At 32.9% G+C, this 26020-nt stretch overlaps 3 protein-coding genes and 3 long non-coding RNA genes across 6 annotated transcripts; 4 read left to right on the top strand and 2 right to left on the bottom strand.

Annotated features, from left to right (window-relative positions):
• The first annotated feature begins 1230 nt into the window (after positions 1–1230).
• Positions 1231–2962, top strand: ARPN (plantacyanin). Its single transcript, XM_016338176.3, has 2 exons — positions 1231–1499; positions 2562–2962. The coding sequence occupies exons 1-2, from the start codon at positions 1331–1333 to the stop codon at positions 2759–2761; spliced, it is 369 nt and encodes a 122-aa protein (XP_016193662.1). The 5' UTR covers positions 1231–1330; the 3' UTR covers positions 2762–2962.
• A 4075-nt stretch (positions 2963–7037) lies between these two features.
• Positions 7038–9179, top strand: LOC110265298 (uncharacterized). Its single transcript, XM_088509668.1, has 4 exons — positions 7038–7340; positions 8065–8340; positions 8454–8956; positions 9029–9179. The coding sequence occupies exons 1-4, from the start codon at positions 7154–7156 to the stop codon at positions 9167–9169; spliced, it is 1107 nt and encodes a 368-aa protein (XP_088365794.1). The 5' UTR covers positions 7038–7153; the 3' UTR covers positions 9170–9179.
• Positions 9180–9203: 24 nt separating this feature from the next.
• LOC148572650 (uncharacterized) lies at positions 9204–9556 on the top strand. The gene is made up of 3 exons (XR_015907577.1): positions 9204–9253; positions 9361–9438; positions 9526–9556. It is a non-coding gene; the product is annotated as an uncharacterized LOC148572650 (long non-coding RNA).
• Positions 9557–10684: 1128 nt separating this feature from the next.
• On the top strand, positions 10685–11068 carry LOC148572649 (uncharacterized). The gene is made up of 3 exons (XR_015907665.1): positions 10685–10732; positions 10856–10921; positions 11006–11068. It is a non-coding gene; the product is annotated as an uncharacterized LOC148572649 (long non-coding RNA).
• Positions 11069–13373: 2305 nt separating this feature from the next.
• On the bottom strand, positions 13374–16311 carry LOC148572648 (protein FAR1-RELATED SEQUENCE 5-like). The gene is made up of 5 exons (XM_088507675.1): positions 16234–16311; positions 15044–15768; positions 14487–14890; positions 14173–14398; positions 13374–13377 (listed from the first exon to the last, which is right to left on the bottom strand). Exons 1-5 carry the CDS (start codon positions 16309–16311, stop codon positions 13374–13376), a joined length of 1437 nt encoding a protein of 478 aa, XP_088363801.1.
• A 4066-nt stretch (positions 16312–20377) lies between these two features.
• LOC107634751 (uncharacterized) lies at positions 20378–24602 on the bottom strand. The gene is made up of 2 exons (XR_001619042.3): positions 24075–24602; positions 20378–21612 (listed from the first exon to the last, which is right to left on the bottom strand). It is a non-coding gene; the product is annotated as an uncharacterized LOC107634751 (long non-coding RNA).
• Positions 24603–26020: the final 1418 nt, after the last annotated feature.

The raw sequence follows: 26020 nt of genomic DNA, 5'->3' as shown, positions 1-26020 counted from the left end.
TTACTCAAAATTTCATGACATGCCACTAATTAAAGTTGTGTACTGAACAAACCAAATCATTAATCCACTACTATATAATATACTATATAGTTATATACACACTAATAGTATGGTTTAGTAACTTTGACCACTATCAACGAAGACTTGGTAGTTTTTTTTTGTCAGTATAAAGAATCTTAAACACTTACTTTGATATGATGCGAAAGTTGTTTGCAATGGAAGTAAAATGGGATGTCAAGCTCACAATAGCTCAGGGAATTGCCAACACATACAAAATAATATTGAATACTGAATGTGTATAATACCAAATAAAAGAAGTGTTGCATACTGAATGTGTTTGTTACAAGAATTCCAGATTTTCTGCCCCTTAATGAGGGCCTGCAATCTATGTTTATTGCTCTTCTTTTAATATTTTTAAGGGAAATTATACGGTGTCTAACACATAATCAAAAGAGATAGAAGTGGATTTCACCTTTTATTTTTATATCATATAGTTGAAAAATTAAGCACCACACAACACAGTTTTTTTGTAATGTAATGTAATGTTGATGTTGATCCGAAGCATGCATCAGCATTGACTCTGTTATCTGCCTACATCACCATGTGTCTCTTGGTCAATGTCTAACTGTAGAAAGGGAGACAGAATCACAGAAGAAATAATGTTATTTCAAGTTTCAACCACCGTTTCTAGATTTCATGTATCTAATGTATCTAGCTCATTCTAAAATCATTTTTCTCTTAAAAAAAAAAAAAAATTATTATTTAGTTCATTGAAAACATATAAATAATTATATATATAATCATGTTACATATATATATATATATATATATTAAAGGAAAGTTTTCAAATATATCGGTAAGTTGGAATTTCAGTAAATTTTAACTGTTAATTTTAATTATATATATTTTTTATAATTGAGATTAATGGTTAAAAATTACTGAACATCAGTATAGTTTGCTACACTTAAAAATTTTTTTATATTAAAAATTAGTCACTAAATTAATTATTATTTAAAATATATAATAAAAATACACAAAATATATATTTAAAAATAAATTAAACAATCACCTTTTCAAAGACAAATTCTGATATTAATTAATAACAATAAAAAATGAACGGATTTAGGGGGGCCTGCAATGGTATTTACCATCCTCTATCCAACCACCTACCCACCAAGCTAAAGACAGAGTCCTAAATCCTCACTTATAAAACCTTACATGATTGTTCATTCCAAAATGCACACTGAAACGTTTGTGATATATCTATCTATATCTATAGTATTCTCTAGAACTAAGTTTTCGAGTTACCTAGGTGTTATTAATTAATAACATGGGTGCAGTGGGAAGAGGCAGTGCAATAATGGTGGCACTTGTACTGTGCTTGATGGTGGTCGAGATGGCTGATGCTGCCACGTACACCGTTGGAGATGCAGCTGGTTGGACCTTCAATACCGTCGGCTGGCCCAGAGGGAAGCGCTTTAGAGCCGGCGACACTCTCGGTAAGAATTACCAGATAATTTAACATATTTAAGGGAAAGTATGGAATATACGGAGGTTTAGGGAGTATTAGAGATATAACTATTACTCCATTAGTAGTATCATGACATGTATCAGAGTTCAGTTTAATCTTTTAGGATGAGTGATTTTATGATATGAGATGTTTATTATCTCTATTACTCGGATAGTTATTCTTAATATTATGGATGATGTTCATTTTACACATTGTACAAATAAGTCATTGGCAGAACTCTATATTTAATTAAGAGTGGATACTCCAATAAATTCTTAATAAATTTTATGTGAAACGTTTTTGTTTTTAAAAAAAATTATTATATTAAAATTTTTTAATTTTATAAAAATAAAAAGACCTATAAAATTAAAAAATCTTAACGTAATAAAAGTTTTTCAAAAACAAAATCGTTTGATACAAAATTTTTTAGAGATTTATTGAAATATATATTGTTTAATTAAGAGTAAAGTATTATTTTTGTCCCAGACGTTTGGGGTAAGTCTTATTTATGCCTCTAACGTTTAAATCGTCTTATTTGTATCCCTAACGTTTATAAAAATGATTTAATGTTATCCTACTATCAATTATACTAACAAATCAGATTATATTTTTCAATTATTTTCACTTGGATGTATTCATTCTCAATTAAATCTCACTTGGATGTGTTCAATTTTAATATTATACCCACTATTTGTGTTTAGATTCAATTATGTTCCTAAAAAAGTGAATTATGTAAATGTTGTAGGAATTAGTTTCAACTTTTGATGAGTTATTTTTCGGAGTGGATCATCGATTCTATCCCAGACATTTGTATTCTAACTTCAAGAAAATATTTTTAAAACTCAAACTAAAGCGTTCATGATGTGTAATTGACGGCAGGATAACATTGAATCACTTTTATAAACATTAGGGATACAAATAGGACAATTTAAACATTAGGAACACAAATAGAATTTAACCCAAACGTTTGGGACAAAAACGATACTTTACTCTTTAAAATAATGTTAGTTATGATCTCTTTGACAAATAATTTTGTTGCGTGGTTGTGTAGTATTCAGTTACAACCCAAGAGCACACAATGTGGTGGCAGTGAACAGAGGAGGGTATGATAGCTGCAGGACACCGGCAGGAGCTAAAGTGTACAGATCGGGGAAAGATCAGATCAGGCTTGTTAGGGGACAGAACTACTTCATCTGTAACTTTCCTGGCCACTGCGAGTCCGGCATGAAAATCGCCGTCAACGCTGTCTAATCCTCCCATCCTCCTCATTCCATCATATTTTCTGATCTTTGCACCTTCTTCTATCCTTTAATTTTACACTGCATCACTTATGTAGCAACTCGGTTAAGTTGTAAGAAATAAAAGGGTGTAGGTTCCAAATCGTATGTAATATGGTTCACTGATCTATACTATATATGGATCTAGTAATATAATAAATGTTGCTATTATATATTTTTCTTTCTTTACTTACCATCATCCACATCATCATCTGTTCCTTACTATATACATACAGCAGCAGTTTTAAAATGAATAGTCATACATACAAACATAACCCAGCTTTTTTATATTTAATTAATACTAATTAAATTGTTAAAAAATATGAAAAACGTTAAACGTTAATTATGTTGGTTAGACTTGACGTGATAAAATTGTGAAAGAATAGGAAAAGCAAAGAAAAGAACTTTTATTGATTGTTGATTGATTGAATTGTACTAAAGTGTGTTGTAAACTATGAGGGTAAAACTAAATATATATAGAGCATTGTCCTATGAAAGATAAAAGCAAATAAAGATAAGATAGAGATAAAGATAAAGATAACTATAAGATAAGATAAAGACTAAATTATAATTTAATTTGTGTATTCTGTTGGGCTGAATTTGTGGGCCACAAGACTTCTTTATTGTTGTCATGGGCTAATATAGAAGTGTAGTTTAATATGCCCCCGCAAGCTGGTGGATGGAAGATGTCAATAATCCACAGCTTGGATAAGTTCCAATGAAATTGTTGAGGAAGACGCCTCTGACGTAGTGACGCGGAGGAAGATGCGTGCGGCGGAGCTTGAGCTGCCGACGGCAAAAATATAAAAGGAGATGCTGTACTTGAGCAGCGAATCTTCAAAAATACGCGCAATGGAGCTTGAGCTGCCGGCGGCAAAAATATAAAAGGAGATGCTGTACTTGAGCAGCGATCTTCAAAAAATGCGCACAGCGGAGCTTGAGCTGCTGGCGGCAAAAATATAAAAGGAGATGCTGTACTTGAGCAGCGATCTTCAAAAAATGCGTACGTATGACGCAATAACTTCAAATGGCGCATAGAGCGCGATAAAAAAAAGAGGGCGCGTGGAGCGCAATAAGAGTGCAGATGAAACTGCTAAAACATATGCAGATTAAACTGCTGAAACAAATGCAGATATGACTGCTGAAACAGAATGCAGACGAAATTGTCGGAAGAAAGGAGGCGCAGACGGAATTGCTGATAAAGAACCGGGGTAACCAAAACTGGGGTAGGATTTTCACTTGGATGCCTTTAACAAAGATTGGTTGGATCTTGAACTGAATTGGAAGATTGATTATTCATTGTGAGAGGAGGTTGAAAAAGATGTAGGGTGATTTCTCACCGAAAGATGATAGCTTATGTATCCTCTTTAAGGAGGATACCAAGGCTCTGATACCATGATAAAATTGTGAAAGAATAGGAAAAGCAAAGAAAAGAACTTTTATTGATTGTTGATTGATTGAATTGTACTGAAGTGTGTTGTAAACTATGAGGGTAAAACTAAATATATATAGAGCATTGTCCTATGAAAGATAAAAGCAAATAAAGATAAGATAGAGATAAAGATAAAGATAACTATAAGATAAGATAAAGACTAAATTATAATTTAATTTGTGTATTCTGTTGGGTTGAATTTGTGGGGCACAAGACTTCTTTATTGTTGTCATGGGCTAATATAGAAGTGTAGTTTAATAGGTTTCATAATGATCCCCAATGGCCCAATTCAAGTTTTATATTAAAAAAATACTAAAAAAATAGCTACAATTTTTTAAGAGTAAATATTGAATTTACTGAATTTAGTCCTGGTTTATTTTTACAAAAGACGATGTTATCTCTTATTAAAAAAAAACGCTTCATCTTTAATATTATTCTTTTAAGACAATACGAACTTTTTGTTAAAAATTCAATGAAATATTAATAAAATGATCATTTTGTGACAATTTTATTTATGATCTATAGAGTTTAAAACCATTATTTCCAACAAAAACTATAGTTTGCGAGGGTTTTAAATTTTCAGAAATTACAAAATAAAGTATCACAAAATTAATTAATTTTTATTAACATTTGACGAATTTTTTTAATAAAAAAATTGTATTATCTCAAAATAATAATACTGAGAGTCAAATTGTCAAAATGTCCTTTTCTTTTAGAGAAAGGATCACATTGTTTTTCAACAAAATAAAAAGAATGCGGATTGAGTCTTTATATTTTTAATTATATTAATTAAATTCTCGATAATAAAATTTGTTTGACTTAAGATTAAAAGTCAAATTAATCTTTTAATTTTTTATCTATTATCTCTATATATATAAAAAGAGAAATGCTAGAAGATCAGTAATTTTGGTATTTTGTAACCATCAATTGGCCATCAATAGTATTTTTAATGATGTGAGATTACATCTAATAATAGAAAATCACTCACTTTTATTTTGATGGTTAAGTGTTGGCCAAAAAATACAAAAATTATTGATCCTTAGACTTTTTCATATAAAAATTGTCCAAAGTTATATTGCTGATCTTGAAGCTGCAGAAAGACACAATTGCGTGCTTCATATTCACCGGATGATGAATAAAACACTAGTGTCTGATCCGTTGCACCGCAATTTGTAGATGAAAAACAAAATTCCGGAGTTTAATGTTGGTCATTATTAGTTGAAAATAACATAAATTGGTTCTTCCCCGCCCCAAACAATGGAATAAGATCAACTATTAATTCTTTTTCATTCATTAATTAATGCGGTAATCATCATCATGCCTTCAAATTAAAGTTGGTAGTTGCACCTTTTTCTTTTTGACATTCGTTTAAAAGAACTGTTACGTCGTTTTCTTGTCTGCCATACTTTCAACGCTGTATATTATATAGGAAAGCTTTTAAGTATACCGTGTTTAAGTGAATTTTAATAGTTAATCATAATTATATATATTATATATATTTTTTATAATTAAAATTAATAGTTAAAAATTATAAAAACATGAGTGTATCAGTATATTTAAAAATTTTTTATATTATGAATTATTAAATAAGTTTAGTTAATATGTATCCTAAGAATATATGATAAGTTTATTATTAATAAAAAAATTTAAATTTTTTATTTAACAAATACAAATAATTATATTAAAATTTAAATTTTTTTGTATTTTTAATAAAAACTTTTTAAATTTATACTACTAGTTAGTAGTTTTTAGGGGTGTTATCGGTTCGGTTTGGTTCGTTTTGGATCAAAAACTAACCGAACCGATCTGTTCGGTTTTTACATAATACCAACCAATCGATTTGCTGTTTGCGCAACAACCGAATCGAACCAAAAGTGGTTTGGTTCGGTCGGTTTTTCGGTTTTTAAATCCTAACTAATAGAAAATTAATCTTAGTAAAATGATGTTCAAAACAATCAATAAATTAAAATAATATTACATTACATTCAAATTCAACACAATTTCAACTCATTCCAACAACTAAACATAAAACAAACACATTTGTTAAGTCTAAAATTTTCATTTCAATGTATTACTAACCACTTTTGCGGTTCGGTTCGGTTCGGTTCGGTTTCTGTCGAGTCAACCGAAAACCGAACCGAACCGATCGGTTTACATCGGAAAAAAACCAAAAAAACCAATTTTTTCGGTTTTTATTCGGTTGTTGTAAATTTCGGTTCGGTTTTGCAATAAATTTCGGTTTGGTTCGGTAACTTACACCCCTAGTAGTTTTTCAAAGGAAAAAAAAATTAAAACAAAAAGTAATGCTTTAAATACTATAATAAATAATTTAAATAATAAAATATATTTTTTATTCTTAAAGTTTGTTAAAAATTTTAAAAATATTTTTATGTTTTATTTTATTTTAATTTTATTTTATATATATTTTTATTTGCACCAAATATATTTTAATTTTTTAAAAAATTTAAGATTAATTCAGTAATAATTTATAATAACAATTTTTAACACAAATAAGTTAAACATAAAATTTTGTCATTAATTTTTAATTGTCAAATATTATTATTGGATTAATCTTAAATTTTTAAAAAATATAGCTGTTAGAAATATAATTGATATAAATAAAAAGATCTAATATCAAATTAAAATAAAATAAAATTTAAAAATATTTTTAATTTTTTTAACAAATTTTAAGAATAAAAGGTATATTTTACCAAATTTGAACCGACGTCACTCGTCAATTTTCTCCGTTGTCCAACACAGTTAACTTTAACTTTGCTGTATACTAGGAAACAACCTTATATATTTAACGAAACGGGCCTGCTACACATACAAGTATCCAAGCATCCAAGTTGGCCCAGCCCAAATCGAAGACACGCGCATAAGGAAGCATAACATGGCGCGTCAAAATCACGCGCTCAACACAAACGGTTACGTATGGCAGACTCTTCCACTTCCTCCACTTCTTCCACTTCTCAAAACGCTTCGAAACCAAGGAAATGCTCCCATTTTCGAGCAAAAATCAAAGTTCAAAATATACAAATCGTTGTTCGAAACCTCCATCAAAACAACATCAAACTCTCCGTGAAGAATCTGGAGAGAAAACGAAGCAACAACACTCAACGTAAGTTCATCAAGATTACTGTATATTTTAGTTTTCTTCTACGTCTTTCTTCTAGGGTTTACTGTGCTATTATTCTTGCTTCTTTGTCACACTGTTCTAAGTTCTACGTCATTCTTCTAAGTTCTACGTCGTTCTACATTCTTGTTCTAAGTTCTCTTGCTACTGTTGTTAATTTTTGGGGCTTTATTCCGTAGATTGGGGGTTGTATACTGTTTGAACTTGTAATGTGACTTGATATTGATGCATGTTTGAGTGATATCTCACTGATATATATGAATGTATCTGAATAATATCTATCTCACTGTTATCAATGGGTGTATCTGATTCTTACATATGGGTGTATCTTACTCTTATCAATGGGTGTATCTGACTCATATATGCGTGTATCTTACTGATATCTCAATTAATTTGATATTGAAGCATGTTTGAGTGATAACTGACTGATATATATGGATTTATCTAAATAATATCTATGGGTGTATCTCCCTGTTAAAAATGAGTGTATCGGATTCTTACATATGGGTGTATCTTACTGTTATTAGACCTTGTAATGTTGCTTGATATTGAAACATATTTGACTGATATCTGACTGATATATATGAATGTATCTGAATAATTTCAATGGGTATATCTCACTGTTATCAATGGGTGTATCTGACTCTTACATATGGGTGTATCTTATTGTTACTAATGGGTGTATATTTGTGTGTATTTTTTGTTTCAGACAAAATGGCAGCAAGAAACCAAACAAAGGATCTTAAGTGTGCCACACATCTCCTGAGTGATAAGTTCAGAAACATGGCTGAGGAGAAGAAGGCAATTGTCAGGGATCTCGGATTTGGTGGGTTGATGCACGTCCCACCTCTAAGGGTGGATCACCAACTCTTAAGGGAACTGGCAAACAACTTCAAACTTGGGGAGAACAGACTGAAGACAGGATATGGTTCTTTCCAAATAACACCAAAGACAATAGGTGATGCGCTTGGCATCAATGCAACAGGTAACTAGCTCAAAATTATAGGTGTATATTAAGTTCATGCTTGGGTATATTTAAGGTTGATACTTGGGTGTTTTTGAACCGATTTTGATACTTTGTTGTTTTCTTTTTTGTAGGAAATCTGTTTCCTGAGAAAGTTGAGTATAAGCAACTTTATAAGCAACTTTCTGATGATGACAAAATAATTTATAGAAGATTCCAGGGTAAGACCCTCAAAAGTCTTACCGATGAAATGATGGAAATCGGCGTTGGCAGCGAAGAGGAACGCCTGATGTTCAAGAGGATATTCATCCTCTACATACAGATGGCGTTCCTTTTGCCAACGACGATAAACAAAATATCGCCCGTGCACCTCGCCCCAATTTTTAAGATGGACGGCATATCGGAGAGAAACTGGGGGGCGCATGTTTTGACCTTCTTGATCAAAGGCATCACAGACTACCAGGATAAGAAGAAGAAGGCAATTGATGGCTGCCTCTTTGCCCTCATGATAATATACTTTCATCTTTCTGAAAACAAAGGCAAAAAGAGGGCTGAAAGACCACCAAAGCCTTGGATTGCCAACTGGACTAAGGAGAAGTTGGTGGAAAGAATGACTGCAGAAAAAGAAGAAATTTTGGTAAGTAAACATAATATGTTGCTTGTATTTTATTTACCTGAATGCTGCTAGCTAAAATATCTCATGTTTCAGGGGATTGTGAAGATGGCAGAGACAAGAGCAAGAGAAAAAATGAAAGAAAAAGAAAAAAAAGAAAAAAAAACAAGAAATCAAAAAAACAAAAAAAAGGAAGGCGAGTCCAACATCGTCTTCGGAGACAGAAACAGCTACTGACAGTGACACTTCTACCTCTGAGTCTGAGACTCAACAAGACTCGGAGGATTCAGCAAGAAAACACCCCATCAAAAAGGGGAAAAAGTAAGTACCATACTTGGGTGTAATTTCTTTTTCGAGTTGGGTGTATCTTGTTGATCACGTTGGATGTATTTTTAGTATGTTCTAAATAATCACTGTTTGCCTTCCAGAATGGACTCCAGAAAAAGAAAGCAGAGGCAAGAGGAGCCAGATTCTGATTCAGAATCTGAATCTGAACAAAGTGATGAGTAATGTCCTGAAATTATTACTCCTTTCTTTTGGCTTCATTATAAAGATTTCGTGTATTAACTGAAGTGTTTGTTATTAACTTATAGGAGTGAAGAATCATCACCTGCAGAGAAGGAGAATAAGAAGAAAAAAACAAAAACAACACCAAAAAAGTAAGCACTTCTTTGCATAATATTCTGTGATAAAATTAATTTTTTATTTCTGATTGGTACTCTTTTTTTTCCACCCAGAACACAACCAAAAAAGAAAAAAGTTCTCGTGGAGGATTCACCTCCTAAAGAAGACCAATACTTTGACGGGTACAGTACCTCGTAAGCTATATTACCGTCTATCGTCGTAATTATTTTTGTTAACATCTTCTTTTATGAATGTAGTGAGACATATGAAATATCAAGTGACGAACTGGATGAATGGCTAGGGCAAAACGTTGATAAATCTGCTGCAGAGGGGTATGTCTTGATGGGCTGTCTATTTCATATTTTGTTGTGTTTTGTATGCTAATAATTGTTTCTTGTTTCGCAGGGAGAACCAACCTGACCTGCGATCGACAGAAGGTCGCTATGTGTCGTCTGAAACGTAAGAAGATTTATTATTTAATAAAATCTTGTTATCATGATTTGGGTGTGTCTTGTGGAACCATTTGGGTGTATTGCGTGGATCAAGTTGGGTGTATGTTGTCTAATAAGTTGGAATATTAATTTTGTTGTGTTGCTTGGATCAAATCTGTCTTAGAATACCGGCTGTGAACTTGGGAACTGATGCTCCTTCCTCTCAAGGAAACACAGAACAGAGTAGTGTAAACCAGCCGTCACAGAGCATGTAATTTCTCTTTCAAATAACCGTTACTTTTGTTCTTCTATTACCCTTCTACTTCTAATTCTGTATATATTTTTTTTTAGAAAAAAAAGCCCTTTATTATTTTATTCAAGAAAAAAAAGGCAGGAAAAAAAAGCAAAAACTGCAAGTATGTAAGTTCTCAAAAAAACAAAGCCTGTCTTCTTTTTGAATTGTTCGGGTGTATTTCTTGAATTTCTTTGGGTGTATTTTAGGTTGAGTCCGTCTGATTCGAATATGATGGTTGTGAGGGAACAGACACCGTCCGAAGCGCTTGCAATGTGAGTTTTACAATAATATTCAACCTTATAACCTTATTATTTTCAAAGGCGTTGTTAACCTTTCATTTTTCTTCTTGTTTAGAGTCCCAATTCAGGTTTTTGTGCCGGCATCCCAAACAACCACTGACATAGATTTTGAACCAACCCCTATGCTACAGATTGAAGGGACTACAGAAACGTAAGAAATAGTATTGAGTGTATATTTGTTTGGAGTTTGGGTGTATATTAGCTAACAGTTTGGGTGTATATTGTTCCTGATTAGTTTCTTTTACGCCGTGATTAATTTTTTGTAACTGTGCAGCACTCCTGAAACCCCCAAACAACTTCAAGAGACCACACCCACGGTTCCCCCAGCTCCAACTAAAGTGTAAGTTCATCAGACTAAAATCAATCTTTGCTTATCATCTGTATATTCTTATTCTTATTCTTATTCTTATACATGATGACGCAGTCATCCAGACGCAGAAGACGCTGCTGCCCTGTTGATGATGGCACGGACAGCTTCCTATGTTCCTAAAACAGATCCAGGGGTGCCATCATTCAGCCTTGGATTGACTGATTCAAGCCAGGAGGGGGCGTCAACGCAGGAGACAGAAAGGGAAAAATCTCCAGAAGCTGCGAATTTGATAGAACAATTGGACAGTTTGGTCCAAAGAATAGCAAGCAGCGCGACGAAGGGAAAAAACACAAGTCCACAAATTCAGAGGGAGACTGGGGGAGAAAGTTCTGCAAAGTTTGAAACTCCTCGGGGATTATATCAGATTACGGATGATATGAAACAAAAGTGCTACATCTGGGGGACAAGACTGAAGGAAGATGCAGATGGCAATACTAACGAGTATGAGGAAATGTGCACTCTGATTGGCCAAGGAAAATACATTTTGATGAGAATGCACCTTGCTTCCCTCCAGACAAAAAGTGATATAGAATCTCAGGTAATATTATAATAAGATTAATGTTTTTACACCAAAGTCAATTACAATGCTTATTAATGTAAAATTGATTTCGGCATATATTTCTAGATTGTATCTGCCATCTGCCTCATCCTCAACAACAAAAATGAAAAGAGATTTCAAGAACAAATATACTGTCTCCCCCCCGATATTGTGGTAAGTATTACTTCTACGAACTTCGGGTGTATTTTCTGTATTGATTTGGGTGTATTTGTCACGTTCCATTGGGTGTAAGTTTAGTATTTCATTTCTCGTTTCCCATTCTTGCAGTGCATGGCACTTTCGGATCACCCAAACAGGGAATTCGTATCACCAAAAACGGAAAAGGAATTCAGGGTGGAAGCCTACCCGAGTTTCATTCCCTTCATAGATAGAAAAAAATTGACTTCGCACCCATATGTAAGTTTTCGTTTGCTAAATTTGTTAGTACGCTTATTTACTTATTTGCAAAATAAAATAACACACTGTTCATGTGTGGCAATCCTTCAGATTTTTGCCCCTGTCTGCTACGCCGGGCATTGGTGGTTATGGCTGATAAATACAAGAAAGCGGAAATGTCAAATACTTGACCCGCTACACAAAAAAGCTCCCACCGATGAGAGAAAGGCCATTAATAAATTCACTGTAAGTTGCCTCTGTCTTCTTTACTTTAATAGATAGGTCTATTTCGTTAGTTGTGATGGGTGTATATTGTCCATTCAGTTGGATGTATCTTGTCCATTCATTCGGGTGTATTACTGATTTGTTTTCGTATTTAAGGGATACGTATTTTCAAGATTGATAACATATGCCGGCGGGGAACCTCTTCAGAAAGGGGAGAGGGAGAAGGAAATTAAATCACTATATGTTAAAATATCAGGCCAAAAAACAAGGTATAAATTTGTGAGTCTGAACATTAAACTTTTGTAAATGAGATTTGTAATTTATTTTCTTCGTTTTCAGCTATGACTGCGCTGTGTACGTTATGAAGTGGATGGAGATAATTGAGCCGGAAAACATCAAAAAGGGGAAGTATCAATGGGATAATTGGCCACAGGTAACTGTCTTTAAAACCATATAACTCTGTATTACTTTACTGAATTAATATTGTTGTTTAAACAGAATATACTTTTTTATTGTAGGAGGAGGTGGACCACTATAGAGTGGAGTACGCATCCCGGATACTATTCAGTGAGATGAATACACAGAGAGATCATGCAATTAGAGAGAGTAGTGCTATAAGGCTGTCGAAGCCATCCTCTATATTATTAAGTCCGTTTTGTCAGATTAATTCTGCTGATATAGAAACTGGGTAATCCAACTGCTTGGTAGTTTGTAAATTGAACAAATGATGTAAATATTTTCCATTTATCAACAACTTCTATTCCATGTATATTTTTTCCCATAGTTAAACTATCTGTGCTGGTAAACTGTCTGTGATGTATTCAAAAGCTGTATTACAGGTGGTAAAATATGAAGGAAAAAATCAAGGCATATATAAACACAAATTATAAACTGCTACACCCAACGCAAGTCTAATAATACACCCAAGGTTGTATAAAATATACACCCAAACTGTCTGCGCTGTATTCAAAATGTATGAATTACATGTACTAAAATATGAAGAAAAACATCAAATCAAATATAAACCCATAACCTGAGAATTTTTACAGCTTTTGTTTTATATATATCTATATATGTGTCTATATCTAAATTGTGAATTAACGAAAATACACCCAAAATAACAGTGCTTTTACACCCATATTCTGTAAAACTATACACCCAACGAGTTATCCCCTGCTCCTGGTACCCTGAACTGATAACTCATAACGTGTCCTTGATATTGGCTGCAATTTGAATGCGCCGCTGATGCAGCATCAAACAGGTTTATCTGAAATATAACATACACACATTACCTAAACTATTAACGAGAAAAATAAACTCAATCGCCACAAATTTAAAGAACATTACTTTTACCTCGCTTAAAACTTTCGTCTTCTTCTTCTTTGTGGCATTTGCGATCTGTTTCTCCAGCTTTGAACCTAGCCTGTTTTTTGGACGTCCTCTTGTTCGAATCCTTGGCGGGCTTTGAAGCTCGTTAACGGATTCCAAGTTGGCGTCTTCGTGGGATAAAGAAGATGTCCCCTTCCTTTTGGCTTTTAATGCTTCCATCTCGGCCATGACGTTATCGTACGCGCGGTGCAGAATTGCAGTCAGCTCCTCCGATTCGGAGGCAAATTCGCATATATTTTGCGAACGAAAAACCAATTGGTCGAACCTCTTGCTTCTTGGCTCCATTAGTGGCTCGTCGTGGCTGCTCTTGATGTGTGTGTGTCGCCTCTTTACCTTCTTGCTCCATCGTTCCAGTATGTATCTCGGTGACACTTGGCTTACTTGTTCGAAGCTTAACACGCTTAGTGCGTGACGGCACAGTATCCCTCTCGACTCGAATAATAAGCAATGGCATTTTACCTCGGCTGCAAACGAGTCGTAAGTAACCACGAACTTGTTGAATATTGAGCTGGAAACTTGTTCTCCGACTTCGTATACTGAATAGCCTAGAGCGGAATTCTTTAGTCTGGTGATGCAATTCGCCTTTCCTCTGAATTGCGCTTGGACTTCCCTAAACTTTGCGTGAGTGTAGGCATCTTGAAACTGAGCTTCAATGTAGGATTTGGTTGCACACGGTATGACCGTATGAAAATCTGCAGCATCTGATTCTCTCTCTGCTTGCTCCCTGCTTCCGAGGCAATTATCGTATTGTTTGACGAACTGAATAAGCGAGCTGTTCCGGGTGATATACTTGTTAAAAAATGAATGCATGCTCTCGCTCCTTTGTGTGCTTCTCATCCCTGCCCAGAAATGGTGATCCAGATAGATAGGAACCCATATGTGACGGTCTTCGTACAGATCTGCATAATACACCCAAAGACAGTCTATAAATACACCCGAAAAAACATGCAATTTACACCTCTGATGCAGATTTTAAAAAGACATTACCTGAAAGCCACTTGTTGTCCCCAAGACCAAAATTCAGCAGAAAATCGTTCCAATTCCTATCGAATGAGTCTTTGCTGTGAGAGTTCCAAACAACTTGGCTCATTTCTTGTTCGATATCGGCATGTCCCTTGTACCCGTTTAATTTGCTTGGAATCTTCTTCATGATGTGCCAAATGCACCAGCGGTGAACTGTTGTTGGCATACAGGCCTCTAAAGCCCTTTTCATGGATGCGCACTGATCGGTGAGAAACCCTTTCGGAGCGTTTCCTCCCATGCAACGAAGCCAACTTTGAAATAACCATTTGAATGATTCAATTTCTTCGTTCTTCATCAAAGAGCATCCGAGAAGTGTTGATTGACCGTGGTGATTCACCCCGACAAAAGAACCACAGACCAAATTATACCTGAAACAAATTACCATGGTCCAGAATGCAAAATCATTAGCTACACCCTAACAAATGCTTCGCATACACCCAATGAAACAGCCAATATACACCTCTACTGCGGATTCGTAAAAATAAATTAATTTGGCATCATAAACAGGGACAGTTTGTTACCTGTTTGTATTGTAGGTGGTGTCGAATGAAATGACGTCTCCGAAATACTCAAAGGCGGCTCTGCTTCTTGCATCGGCCCAAAAAGCCAGCTTAATCGATTGATCCTCTTCGAGTTGGAGCTCAAAAAAGAAATTCGGATTCTTCTCTTTCATTCTTAAGAAATATTTCCCGAATTCCTTTGCATCTTCTTGTTCGGAAACATTCCGCACTTCCCTGGTAATGTAATTCCTCACGTCCTTTTCGATAAAATTTAACTCGCGGTGACCCCCGGCAGCCGCAACAAATGATTGGTAGGTTTTGCTTGGTCTGATACCGGCCTCCTCGTTATTCTCTATCGTACGACGAATGGACATGCTTAGTTCCATGTGCTGTTTGAGCATCTCTGCTTTGCTTGGACAGCAGGGGTGTGAATGATCCAGCACAACCTTTGAAATGATCCAAGCACCGACATCCTTCAATGTGTGTATATAAATTCTTGCAGGACAGTTTAGACCGGCTGTCGGATTGGTCTTCTCGGTCGGAGATATTTTAGATTTCCATTTTCCCTCTCTGCTACATGTAATCAGTTGGTTCTTAATCTCGTTTCCCTTCCTATTTGTGCACCGAACTCTTGTAGAGAAACCTGCAGCCTTGGCGTAGTTCCTGTAAAATTTTCCAGCATCTTCAAGGGTGGTAAAGGTCATTCTGACCTTTGGAACAAGCTCGTCATCAACAACTGAGAGAGGCTGCAAAATACACCATGTCAGAACTGTAAATACACCCATAGATATGATTCAAATACACCCAATCATGTCTAATACGATACACCCTAACCGCAACAACTCAACTACAGAATGACTTTTAAAGCCATAAACTGTAAATACACAGCATGCAGATATAATACAGTTCTAAAAACACACCTAATCATGTCTGTTATAATACAGCTGAACAACAACAAGTAAATTAAAATAACAAAAAACCAGTAAAGTGTAGATACACCCACACTTCTAGCTAAAATACACCCAAACAAGAATTGATCTACACCCGAGCGTCTGCTACAAATTCCAGGTAATTAATCACAACTAATACATTGAATCGACAGATTCAGGTAAACGTGTTACTTTCACAGTCACTGTTCAGCAATTTTTCAACTACACAATGCTATACAAATTACTGAAAGAAATTTCATACTAATCCTATGTAAATCAAACCTCAGGGACTTCGTTAGATTCTGACTCATAATCCACTTCGCCTGCATTCAGATGACAATCTGAGGTTGAATGATCCATTATCTTCAAAACAAGATCAAACTTTGATTTCGAAAAACAACAAATCAAAAATAGAAAACGAAGCTCGAGTTGCAGAGAGAGACAAAGGTAACCTAAACGAAGAAGATGCTAGTGAGAAAAGGAGAAGAAAAGAACAATGGGGAAGAAGGAGGGTAAACGCGGGAGAAGAAGAAGAACGAAATCTCAAAATAACGAAAACGAAAAGGGAAAGAAATATTTTAAATCTGGTAATTAGATATACGTGCGATGTTATATAGCGCGTGTAATCAACGTACCTGAAACAGCGCGTATTTTGATCTTATTGTTTAATGAACTTGTAAGGCATACAAGCCATTAGGGCTTGTATGCAGAGCTTTTCCGTTAACGAAATTGCTTTAAATTCTTTATATTGGATTGTGTAATTAACAATCATTTTGGGAGGATTATTGCAACACGGTGGATCGTTGAGATCACGTTGTATTCGTTTTATAGATTTAGGTTTTTTTTTTTACTTTATAGATTTAGTTTTGATGCACGGGTTTATAAATTTAATATTAAAATAATTTTATACAAATATCTAATCGTTGTGTGTATTAAGATTAAACTATATATATTTAGCTAACATGTGGATGAGTTAAAGTTTTTTAAAATTATCGGAAAAAATATAAAATTAAGTTTTTAATATATTTTTGTGTGTATATATATATATACATACATATTTTACGTTTGGTAAAGTAAATATACATAAAGGTAAGAAATTGTTTATACCTATAGATTTGTGTTGTCTTAGTAAATGGTAAATGATTGACAAGTGTCTCTGAAAAAAAAGACATAAAGTCTATCGTTTTATAGGTGAGATGTAGTTTTATAGGACTTTTTCTCTATTGCACGTGAGAATTTTAATAGTTAGGCTGATTAATTATATTTAAGATGATTAATTTTTTGGTGACTTAAAAGAAAATAAACAAAAACTAAGAAAAAAAAAAAAAACAAGAAACTGCTTAAGAAAGGCAGTCCCGCTGAATACTATTCTCAAACTCCTTCCAAGGCAATGGAAGCTCCACTTGGAGAGAAATAGTCCTCATTGCGGTCTTTGTCATGATGTCTGCTACTGTATTTGCATTTCTCAAGATCAACCGAAGATCAGCACGCCATTTCCAAGACATGATATCTCGGATTTTTAACACCAAAGGATTAATAAACCCAGAGCAATCTTGTAAATTATTGACAATAGTAAATGCCTCCACACAGTCTGTCTCACATATAATGTCTCTTTGTCCCGAGTCCCATGCTAAAAGAAAGCCTCTCCAAATAGCAAACAACTCTCCTTGCAAAATGCTACGACTCTCGATTGTTCCCAGACAGCCTCGTTGCCACCTTCCCTTCCAATCTCTGCTAACACAAGCAAAACTAACTCGAGCACCACTGCCAGGATAGCTAGCATCACAATTAATCTTAAAGGTACCCACTGAGGGGGAATCCAAGAGCCACTAATGGTTGAGGGGATAGATAGTCGTTGCAACTCAAAAATATTTCGGAGCTCCTTTTCTAAGGACAAAGCCATACCAATCACCTTGTCTGTGGTCCAATGCTCGTGAGGATGAAAGATCTCGTTATTTCTCGAACACCAAATCCACCAGAGACCAGAAAAGAATCTAAAAGGGCGCTGTTTGCTATTATATAAGAACCAACTCATCAAATCCACTGGTTGATCGGAGATCCCTAAAGCTTGCCAAACAAGTTGGGCTTTTGGACAATCCCGAATACAATGTAAAACCGATTCCTGACCTGAGAAACATCGTGGACAGCTATCCGTGTGCGAAATGCCCCTCCTAAAACGAAATGCAGCAGTAGGAAGAGCCTCCCGAAGACATAGCCAGGCCAAAAATTTGTACTTTTCTAGAACATGTTGACGCCAAAACCAAAGCCAATTACCCCTATCCTCCCAACTAAACATCTTCTTACTGAGTCACAAATAATTTAAGATGATTAATTATTTTAACATGATAGTGGACTTTATGTATTTTTTTTTGTTCGTATTTAGATTATTTTACAAAGAAAAATACAAAATTATGAGCTTATAATACTATGCATAATTATTCACCCATTTAATATGTAATATTTATTATTATTGCAGTGAAAAATAAAAGTAAATCTTTTTTATTTTTTTTATTGATATTATTAATTATTAAGTATATTTTTTATTATATATTATATTCTTTTATATTTTTTCTATTTTATTTAAAATTGTATAATAGAAAATTACACTTTATCATATTTATTAAAAAATGAAAAATTTATTCCCCCAGTACAATTACTATTCTTATTAGTGATCCTTCTATGATAATTAATTCCCATATATTTTTAATTTTTATAAAAAAAATTTAGGATGGCTTGATTTTATTAATTATTCTCTTAAAAAAGAGTAATTTTTATTATCTTAGATTTTACAAATTTGAGTAAAAAAAGCTGAAAACTAATTTTGATTAGCTACAATTCGTTTAATTTGATTGTAAAATAAATTTAAAAATTCAATTTCCCTTGGAAACAAATTATAAAGAAAAAAAATGATTGTATTACTATTTCAAAAACATAAAATTTAGGGTAAAAAACATAAATAAGCCAGGAGAGAATAATTTTACACAAATAAGCCAAAGCAAAATCTGATTTATCAATCAACCAAACCACGTTTACATACCTGTTTCGAACTTGGATTGCATGTAATTCGAATCGCATAGATTCGAATTACTCACTGACACTCAAATTAACATAATTCGAATTCAGTTCATTCGAATTAGGCAGCAACATGTAATTCGAATCAAGTTGATTCGAACTACTTCTATGCACGTCATTTAACGTTAGTTCGAAGTGGATTAATTCGAATTACACTTGAATATTTTTTTATAAATTTTTTAATAAATTTATTTAAATTATACCACAAAAAAATATTTTATTTTATACAAAATAATTTTAAAAAATGGCTTAAAAGATGTTAGGAGTACTATAAAAATTTGTAATGTCTTAATGACTTAGAATATTAAAGAAATACTCTACATAGTCAACAATAATTTAAAAATTAAAATAAATATAGTTATAACCATTATTTACCTAAATTACTAGAATATTACAAACTTTTATAGTACTCTTAACATTTTTAAGCCATTTTTTAAAATTATTTTGTATAGAAAATGGCTTAAAATAGCTTAAAATGCCATTTATTCTATGCAAAATAATTTTAAAAAATAGCTTAAAAAATGTTAGGAGTACTATAAAAGTTTGTAATATCCTAATGACTTAAGACATTAAAGAAATACTCTACATAGTCAATAATAATTTAAAAATTAAAATAAATATAGTTATAACCAGTATTTACCTAAAATACTAGAATATTACAAATTTTTATAGTACTCCTAACATTTTTTAAGTTATTTTTTTAAATTATTTTGCATAGAAAATGGCTTAAAATGGCTTAAAATGCCCTTTATTCTATGCAAAATAATTTAAAAAAATGGCTTAAAAAATGTTAAGAGTACTATAAAAGTTTGTAATGTCCTAATGACTTAGGACATTAAAAAAATACTCTACATAGTCAATAATAATTTAAAAATTAAAATAAATATAGTTATAACCCGTATTTACCTAAAATACTAGAATATTACAAACTTTTATAGTACTACTAACATTTTTAAGCCATTTTTTTTAAAATTGTTTTGCATAGAAAATGGCTTAAAATGTCCTTTATTCTATGCAAAATATGTCAATATATATGTGTATCTATTTTAAGGTTCATGTCTTTATATCTTTGTCTCAACTTTTGAGAAACATAAAATAAATATAATTTTAGAATACATGAGGAAGGTTACTGATGGCCTAGAGAAAAAGGGTTGAATCTATGGCCTTCTTTTAAATTGATTAATTAATCTTCAAACCAAAAAATAAAACTTTGCTTTTGTTCAGACTGCCAGATTATTTATACAAAAGACAATTTTATTTTATCTCATAACGAGTGCAAACTGAATTAGAGCAGGGAAGAAGAAAATGATATAGCCATGTATCCTGATTCAGCTACTTTATGCAATGCAGTCTACATCCAGTCTCCACCACAACAATAGTGGAATTTTCACTATCTTTTTAAGTGTTACATACACCAATTTCCAAGGATTCAATCTAATCCTATCAGGGACAAACCAAACTTCTACCTAAACTTGACTTGACTAGGTTCACTGTCTAGACTCACAACACACTAAGTGCTCATCTAGCTTAGCAAGGGATACATCTAAGATACAAGATACAAAATAGAAATACAATAAAAAAAGACATGACATAAATCTTGGTTTTTCTCTCTAAGTACCACTCTTTGTCTTTTCTTTCAATGGTTTTTTTCTTAATACCTCACATATATGCCTTTTTTCACAATGAAACTAAGAAAGATAAAACATACAAATAAAATATTCAATGATAAACCATGAAGGACATGATGTAGAACAGCTTTGAAGCTATATGATTGACCGGATTTATCTCTCTCATATGTAGCTCTCCATCTTGGCAAAATATTCTTTTTATTTAAAAATACTGTCCAAAACGTTGAGCAAAAATAGTAGAAAAGTTCTCAATGAAACTCAGATTTTGGTCCACTCTCCTTACCCAAAACTAAAATTGATTTTTCCTTTTTGTATGGAGTACAGTTTCCAAGGTTAGGGTTTGCTGAACTAAGTCAACTCATTGGATCTTGAATCAGCTGAAGTCTTCCCTTTCTTTTCATCAATCAGACTATAAAACCAGAGATTGAGATCAGAGTTAAGCAATGCAGAAGAGAGATAAGTAGTAGTAGCTTCATTGATTTGGATTCCTTAATGAGTTTGCCAAATCCAAACCTTAATCTAGTGCTTTGGCTCCAAGTTTTAATATCAACCGTTGATTTACAGCAGAACAAAATAGTCTCTACTGTCTTCTTATTACCCGAAATACTTGTGCAGAAGGAAGGTGAAATCAACAAGCAATTGACTTGCATGTTAATAGGAATCTTTTACCTATTTCTTCTGATTTTGCTTGCTTGAGCATATTGATTTTGACTCCATTTTGATTTGACATAACCTCCAAGATTTTCTTTTCCCTTTTCTTCTTTGACGATAGATAGAAAAAGTGAACCATTCTTTTTTTTTTCTCTGAGCCTTACGCGAAACCACAAAACTCCACCTGCATTACATTGTTTTTCTTTTTCTCTTCATGAAGCAAGTGAATTAGGTTATGAACTTGGTCCCTATCAGCAGCCTTGGTTGCAAATTGTTCTTCTTATTGGCCTGCTGGTTCTCTTGGTTTGGGCTGCACAATAAAACTTAGGCTTGAGATGGTGAGACTCTAGCTTCAATAGCTTATGAAACTCTTATTTTCTTTGGTTGAAGATCAGCAACTATTTCTCAAAATTACTACTATCTGAATTGATTTGGACATAATGCAGCATCAATGAATCTTAATATATGTTTTTGTTGGATTAAAAAAAGATAGCAACTTGTGACTCCATTCAATGTTCAATTAATCCAAAATAGTTTAACTCATTTTATCAATTTCAACTATCATATAAGCCTGTACAATTAATACTCACATCAAATAAAATTTTAAACTTTCAACCCAATTAAATATATGTTTGTTATTACAAAAAATATAATTATTGTTTTCTAAACTCAACACATGATAAACTAAATCCAAACTATATACTTATGTCATGTTAAATTAAGAGGACTACAACTACGAGGTGACCCTTGTTGTCTTAGATTCATAATTGCTTTGGCATGCATCATTATTGTTCTATATTTTACCCACTTCATTAATTAATTTGACTACTATAAAAATTATGCTCTCTAGTAATATCATTGCAATTAACATCTTTTAAGTTAAGTTTTAAAGTGATTCTTGAAATTGACTACTTATTTAAAAAAAGCTCTCCAAATTCTAATCGTGCCAAAAACATCCTTGAGACTCCTTACACTATGAGTAATCTAACACATTTCTTTCATACGGGACTAAACGAGACGACGTCACTTTAGTTTTGACGCTAAATATTTGATGAAACGACATCATTTAACCTTAATCGTTATATATTTTTTGTGGTTCATAAAATGTATTTTGATACATTAAAAGTTAGATGACGTCTTTTCATCAAATATTTAACATCAAAACTAAAACAACATCGTTTTGTCTAGTCAAGAACAAAGGAATATGTGTCAGATACTCACGGTATGACAAATAATTCGACAAAAATAAAATGAGAACTAACATGGTGTAGTCTGCTCAATTTCAAAAACTTTTATGATAAAATTAAAATCTTAAAAAAATTTCCGGTGCAAACAGCCAATCTGAGGACTACTCTAAAATTTCTTTCAACATCTTCCTAAATCGTTAATTCAAAAAAGATATGGGAGCGGAGAAAGACGGTGGAATAATGGTATTATTACTGTTATGTATTGATAATGAATCTGATGCATCAGTCACTACTACATAGTACACAGTAGCGGATGCAGATTTTTGGACCTTCAACAGTCAACACCTTACTGTTAGTTGGCCCAAGGGAAAACACTTCACTCTTCAGGGCCGGGAAAAGTGGACTTTAGCCCCCGTTTCAATACCAAAAATAAAAAATATACAAAACAAAAGTTGATATTGTTGACCAACAAAATTTAGGACAAGTAATTGGCAATGAACATACATAATCATTCTAGCTAGCTACACTTGAACATAAGCAAACTCAGTCATTAATTTCTTTCAGGCTTGATGATGACACACATCATAGATATCAATAATCTACTAGCAAAATTATCAAAGTTAAACTTTGTCCCATAAAAAATAAATTAGAGGTAATATGAGAAATCATTTCATAGGAACAACTACTAGCTAGCTAGCTAGCTTAATTAATTAATTGAATTGAATTATTATATTATATTATATTATATTATTATTTTTAGCTAATTAAGCTATATATTCTGACAAATGAATTAATTACTACTGTTCATCATTTGTATGCTTTGAAAGCCTGTAAGAAACTAAGAATTATGCATCGATGAGATAAATAATGATGTATATATAGATAGAAATGTGTCAGCTGGAAATGAAAGAGCACTAAGAGATTCCCCTCCTATATTTGCATAGAATTGGTGCTAGTGGGTGTTGGCATGATGATGAGTTTTTGTTAGGGCATGAAACTAATAAACACAACTACCACTCATGGGTCATGAATCATGATGATTATAATTGGAATTGGTTTGGCCTCAAATACAACATTGCTAATTAGGTCTAAATTGTACTCTAATGCTTCTAGGAATCCAATGCTGCTAATGTAGCAATGGGCCAATTGAATTTAAACATGTGGATCCTCCATCATCTATCATGCTTTTAATAGGAGTTTAAACATGTAAAAAGGTGTGACTTCGCTATCATACTTTGCAAACCCATCCAATGCAAGACAAACACACACACAAAATTACAAAAGAAACCTCTATGATAATGCCAGTCATCAGTTTCATGTGTGGTGCCTGGTTGACTTTTAATTTATCAGACCAATAATATATAATCAACAAGTTACGTGTCGAAGTTAATAAGAATTATTGACTTTCAATTACCTTGTCCTAATTAAGATCGTTCTATAGTAGAAAATAGAAACAACATACTAAGCGGATGGATTGGGGTTCGAATTAACAACGATAAATCTTTAAATGAAACTCAGATTTATAATGAATTAATCTTTGACTTTTCGAACCGAAAAACACAGTGACAAACCAAAAAATGCATACCTTGGAGTAATCACCATATATTCCCTGATCTTCAAGCTTCAAATCAAGTAGTATTTTCTGCAAAAAATGCTACATGAAAACTCATGTATATATGTTAGATGATAGAGAAGAAAACACTAAGACTTATTCAAAGAGAAGAAATAAGAAAGATGAAGGCCTTAAAGCTTGCCCTCTAAGATGGGGTTTGTCAAATACATATTCACAGAACCCGTTTGGCCTACTGGCCACCTCCTACAAATTAATGAATCGAATCGGATCGGATCGGAGGTGGACAGAATGCCAAAATGGCTATGGAACAATGCCTCTGACAAACCCTAGAGGGCACCAAAGTCTTTAGAAGAAGAAGATTGGAGATGATAGGGTTTATTTGTGATGAATAATAATGGTAAAGGTAGAAGTGTTGAAGGCATAACTATAACAAGTATTTGGATCCCCCTCCCCACACAAAAATCCAATGATGGGTTTTGACACAAAGAGTGGCTCTTGTTTTGTAGAAACTAGAAAGAAAGAAGGGAGTGGTAATTATTCAATGTGCTATATATGCTAATATTATATAAGCCTAAGCGTGCATGCAATAGGGCTTCTTCTTGTTGTTGTTGCACCATCTTTACTTATTAGTTATTACTACTCTTCCTTTTCATGTTTCCACACAACTCACTAGTAGTGAGTGCCTCTTGCTTTATTATATTCTAGTGTGCACTTTTTTATAAATTAACTTTGAATAACAATGATAACAAATTCAGTATTAAGTATTTTATACTAAAATTAAAAAGTCATGACTCATGAGTTAATAATTTTATTTTTATAAATTATATAAAATGAAAGGTATTTTAAAAAGAAAATTTTGTACACCGAATTTTTTTCAAATCTCCAAAAAATGAGCATTAGCTATATACTATATAATAATTAATGGGTTTATGTTAATTATTTCTATGGACACAGAGTTTATTATTTAATTTAATGGTGAAAAATTAAAAGTTTAATTTCATAAAAAAAGGTAAACGGTAAACATGAGTATTTACTATTTACACAATATACAAGTAATAAATATTAGGTATATGGTTATTGTTGTGGTGGGTATGATGGCTACAAAAATTTAATAACATTTAAAAAATATTACTAAAAATAAAGTCACGTTTTTATTATTTGAAACACTTTAATTTAAAAATAAAATTATATCAAGTAGTAAAAATATAATTTTAATTTTAAAAACAGTATTAAATATTGCCAAATAAGTTGTATAATCACCAACCACCATAATAGTAGTCATAGGAGACTCAATCTAAATATTATATATATTAAGTGTTCAAAAATAACCTGTCTAACAGAAGTATGTAATTTTTATGACAGAAATCAACTGTCCTTCTGTTCAACACACTGTGCAACTTATAATCTTGCCTCAATTGGTCACAGATACCATATACATAGTACTATAGTAGTAGCAGCAGCAGCAGGAGTAGTAATGGTGGTGGTAGTGGTACTATGGCAATTATATATGTGGTTGAGCTTGTGATTTCATTGTCCTTTTTGACTTGCTTCAAAAGGAGGATGCAAAATGTGCTGGCCATGTTTCCCACTCAATTTGTAGTTATTACTTTGTCAACTGATCACTGTTCAAGTGTTCAACACCGCTTCAAACTTGGACATTTATTCTTCTAACAATCAATTTTATGGAGTCTTGACATACAAATTCATCTTTTAAATAGAATAATTAATCATATTTTATGGCTTACATAATCATGACGCCTTTTATGGAGTGCAAAACATCCTCATTCAGGCGAATCATAAGCCTTTTGTTTGTTTGATACTAATTAATGGAAAGCATAAAATAGTCTCATACATTTGCGTTGTGTGAGAAAAAAGTACCTCATTTTAAGAACTCCTTATGGACCGGAATAACATAACTTACAATTATTTCATTAGCATTATTATTTTCCACGGTGGCC

The sequence above is a fragment of the Arachis ipaensis genome, chromosome B3 (assembly GCF_059453495.1).
Source record: "Arachis ipaensis isolate K30076 ecotype BB chromosome B3, ASM5945349v1, whole genome shotgun sequence".
Taxonomy (NCBI): Eukaryota; Viridiplantae; Streptophyta; class Magnoliopsida; order Fabales; family Fabaceae; genus Arachis; species Arachis ipaensis.
Note: the sequence above shows the minus strand (reverse complement) of the source record. Positions and strands in the feature narration are given on the sequence as shown.

Excerpts from the sequence above, each read along its gene's own strand:
- LOC110265298 (XM_088509668.1), top strand. The coding sequence starts at position 7,154 with ATGGCAGACTCTTCCACTTCCTCCACTTCTTCCACTTCTCAAAACGCT. Across the intron at positions 7,341-8,064 it reads ACGAAGCAACAACACTCAAC|ACAAAATGGCAGCAAGAAAC; the intron begins GTAAGTTCATCA and ends TTTTTGTTTCAG. Across the intron at positions 8,341-8,453 it reads GCTTGGCATCAATGCAACAG|GAAATCTGTTTCCTGAGAAA; the intron begins GTAACTAGCTCA and ends TCTTTTTTGTAG.
- ARPN (XM_016338176.3), top strand. The coding sequence starts at position 1,331 with ATGGGTGCAGTGGGAAGAGGCAGTGCAATAATGGTGGCACTTGTACTG. Across the intron at positions 1,500-2,561 it reads TAGAGCCGGCGACACTCTCG|TATTCAGTTACAACCCAAGA; the intron begins GTAAGAATTACC and ends GTGGTTGTGTAG.
- LOC148572648 (XM_088507675.1), bottom strand. The coding sequence starts at position 16,311 with ATGGATCATTCAACCTCAGATTGTCATCTGAATGCAGGCGAAGTGGAT. Across the intron at positions 14,891-15,043 it reads ACCACCTACAATACAAACAG|GTATAATTTGGTCTGTGGTT; the intron begins GTAACAAACTGT and ends AATTTGTTTCAG. Across the intron at positions 14,399-14,486 it reads GGACAACAAGTGGCTTTCAG|ATCTGTACGAAGACCGTCAC; the intron begins GTAATGTCTTTT and ends TGTATTATGCAG.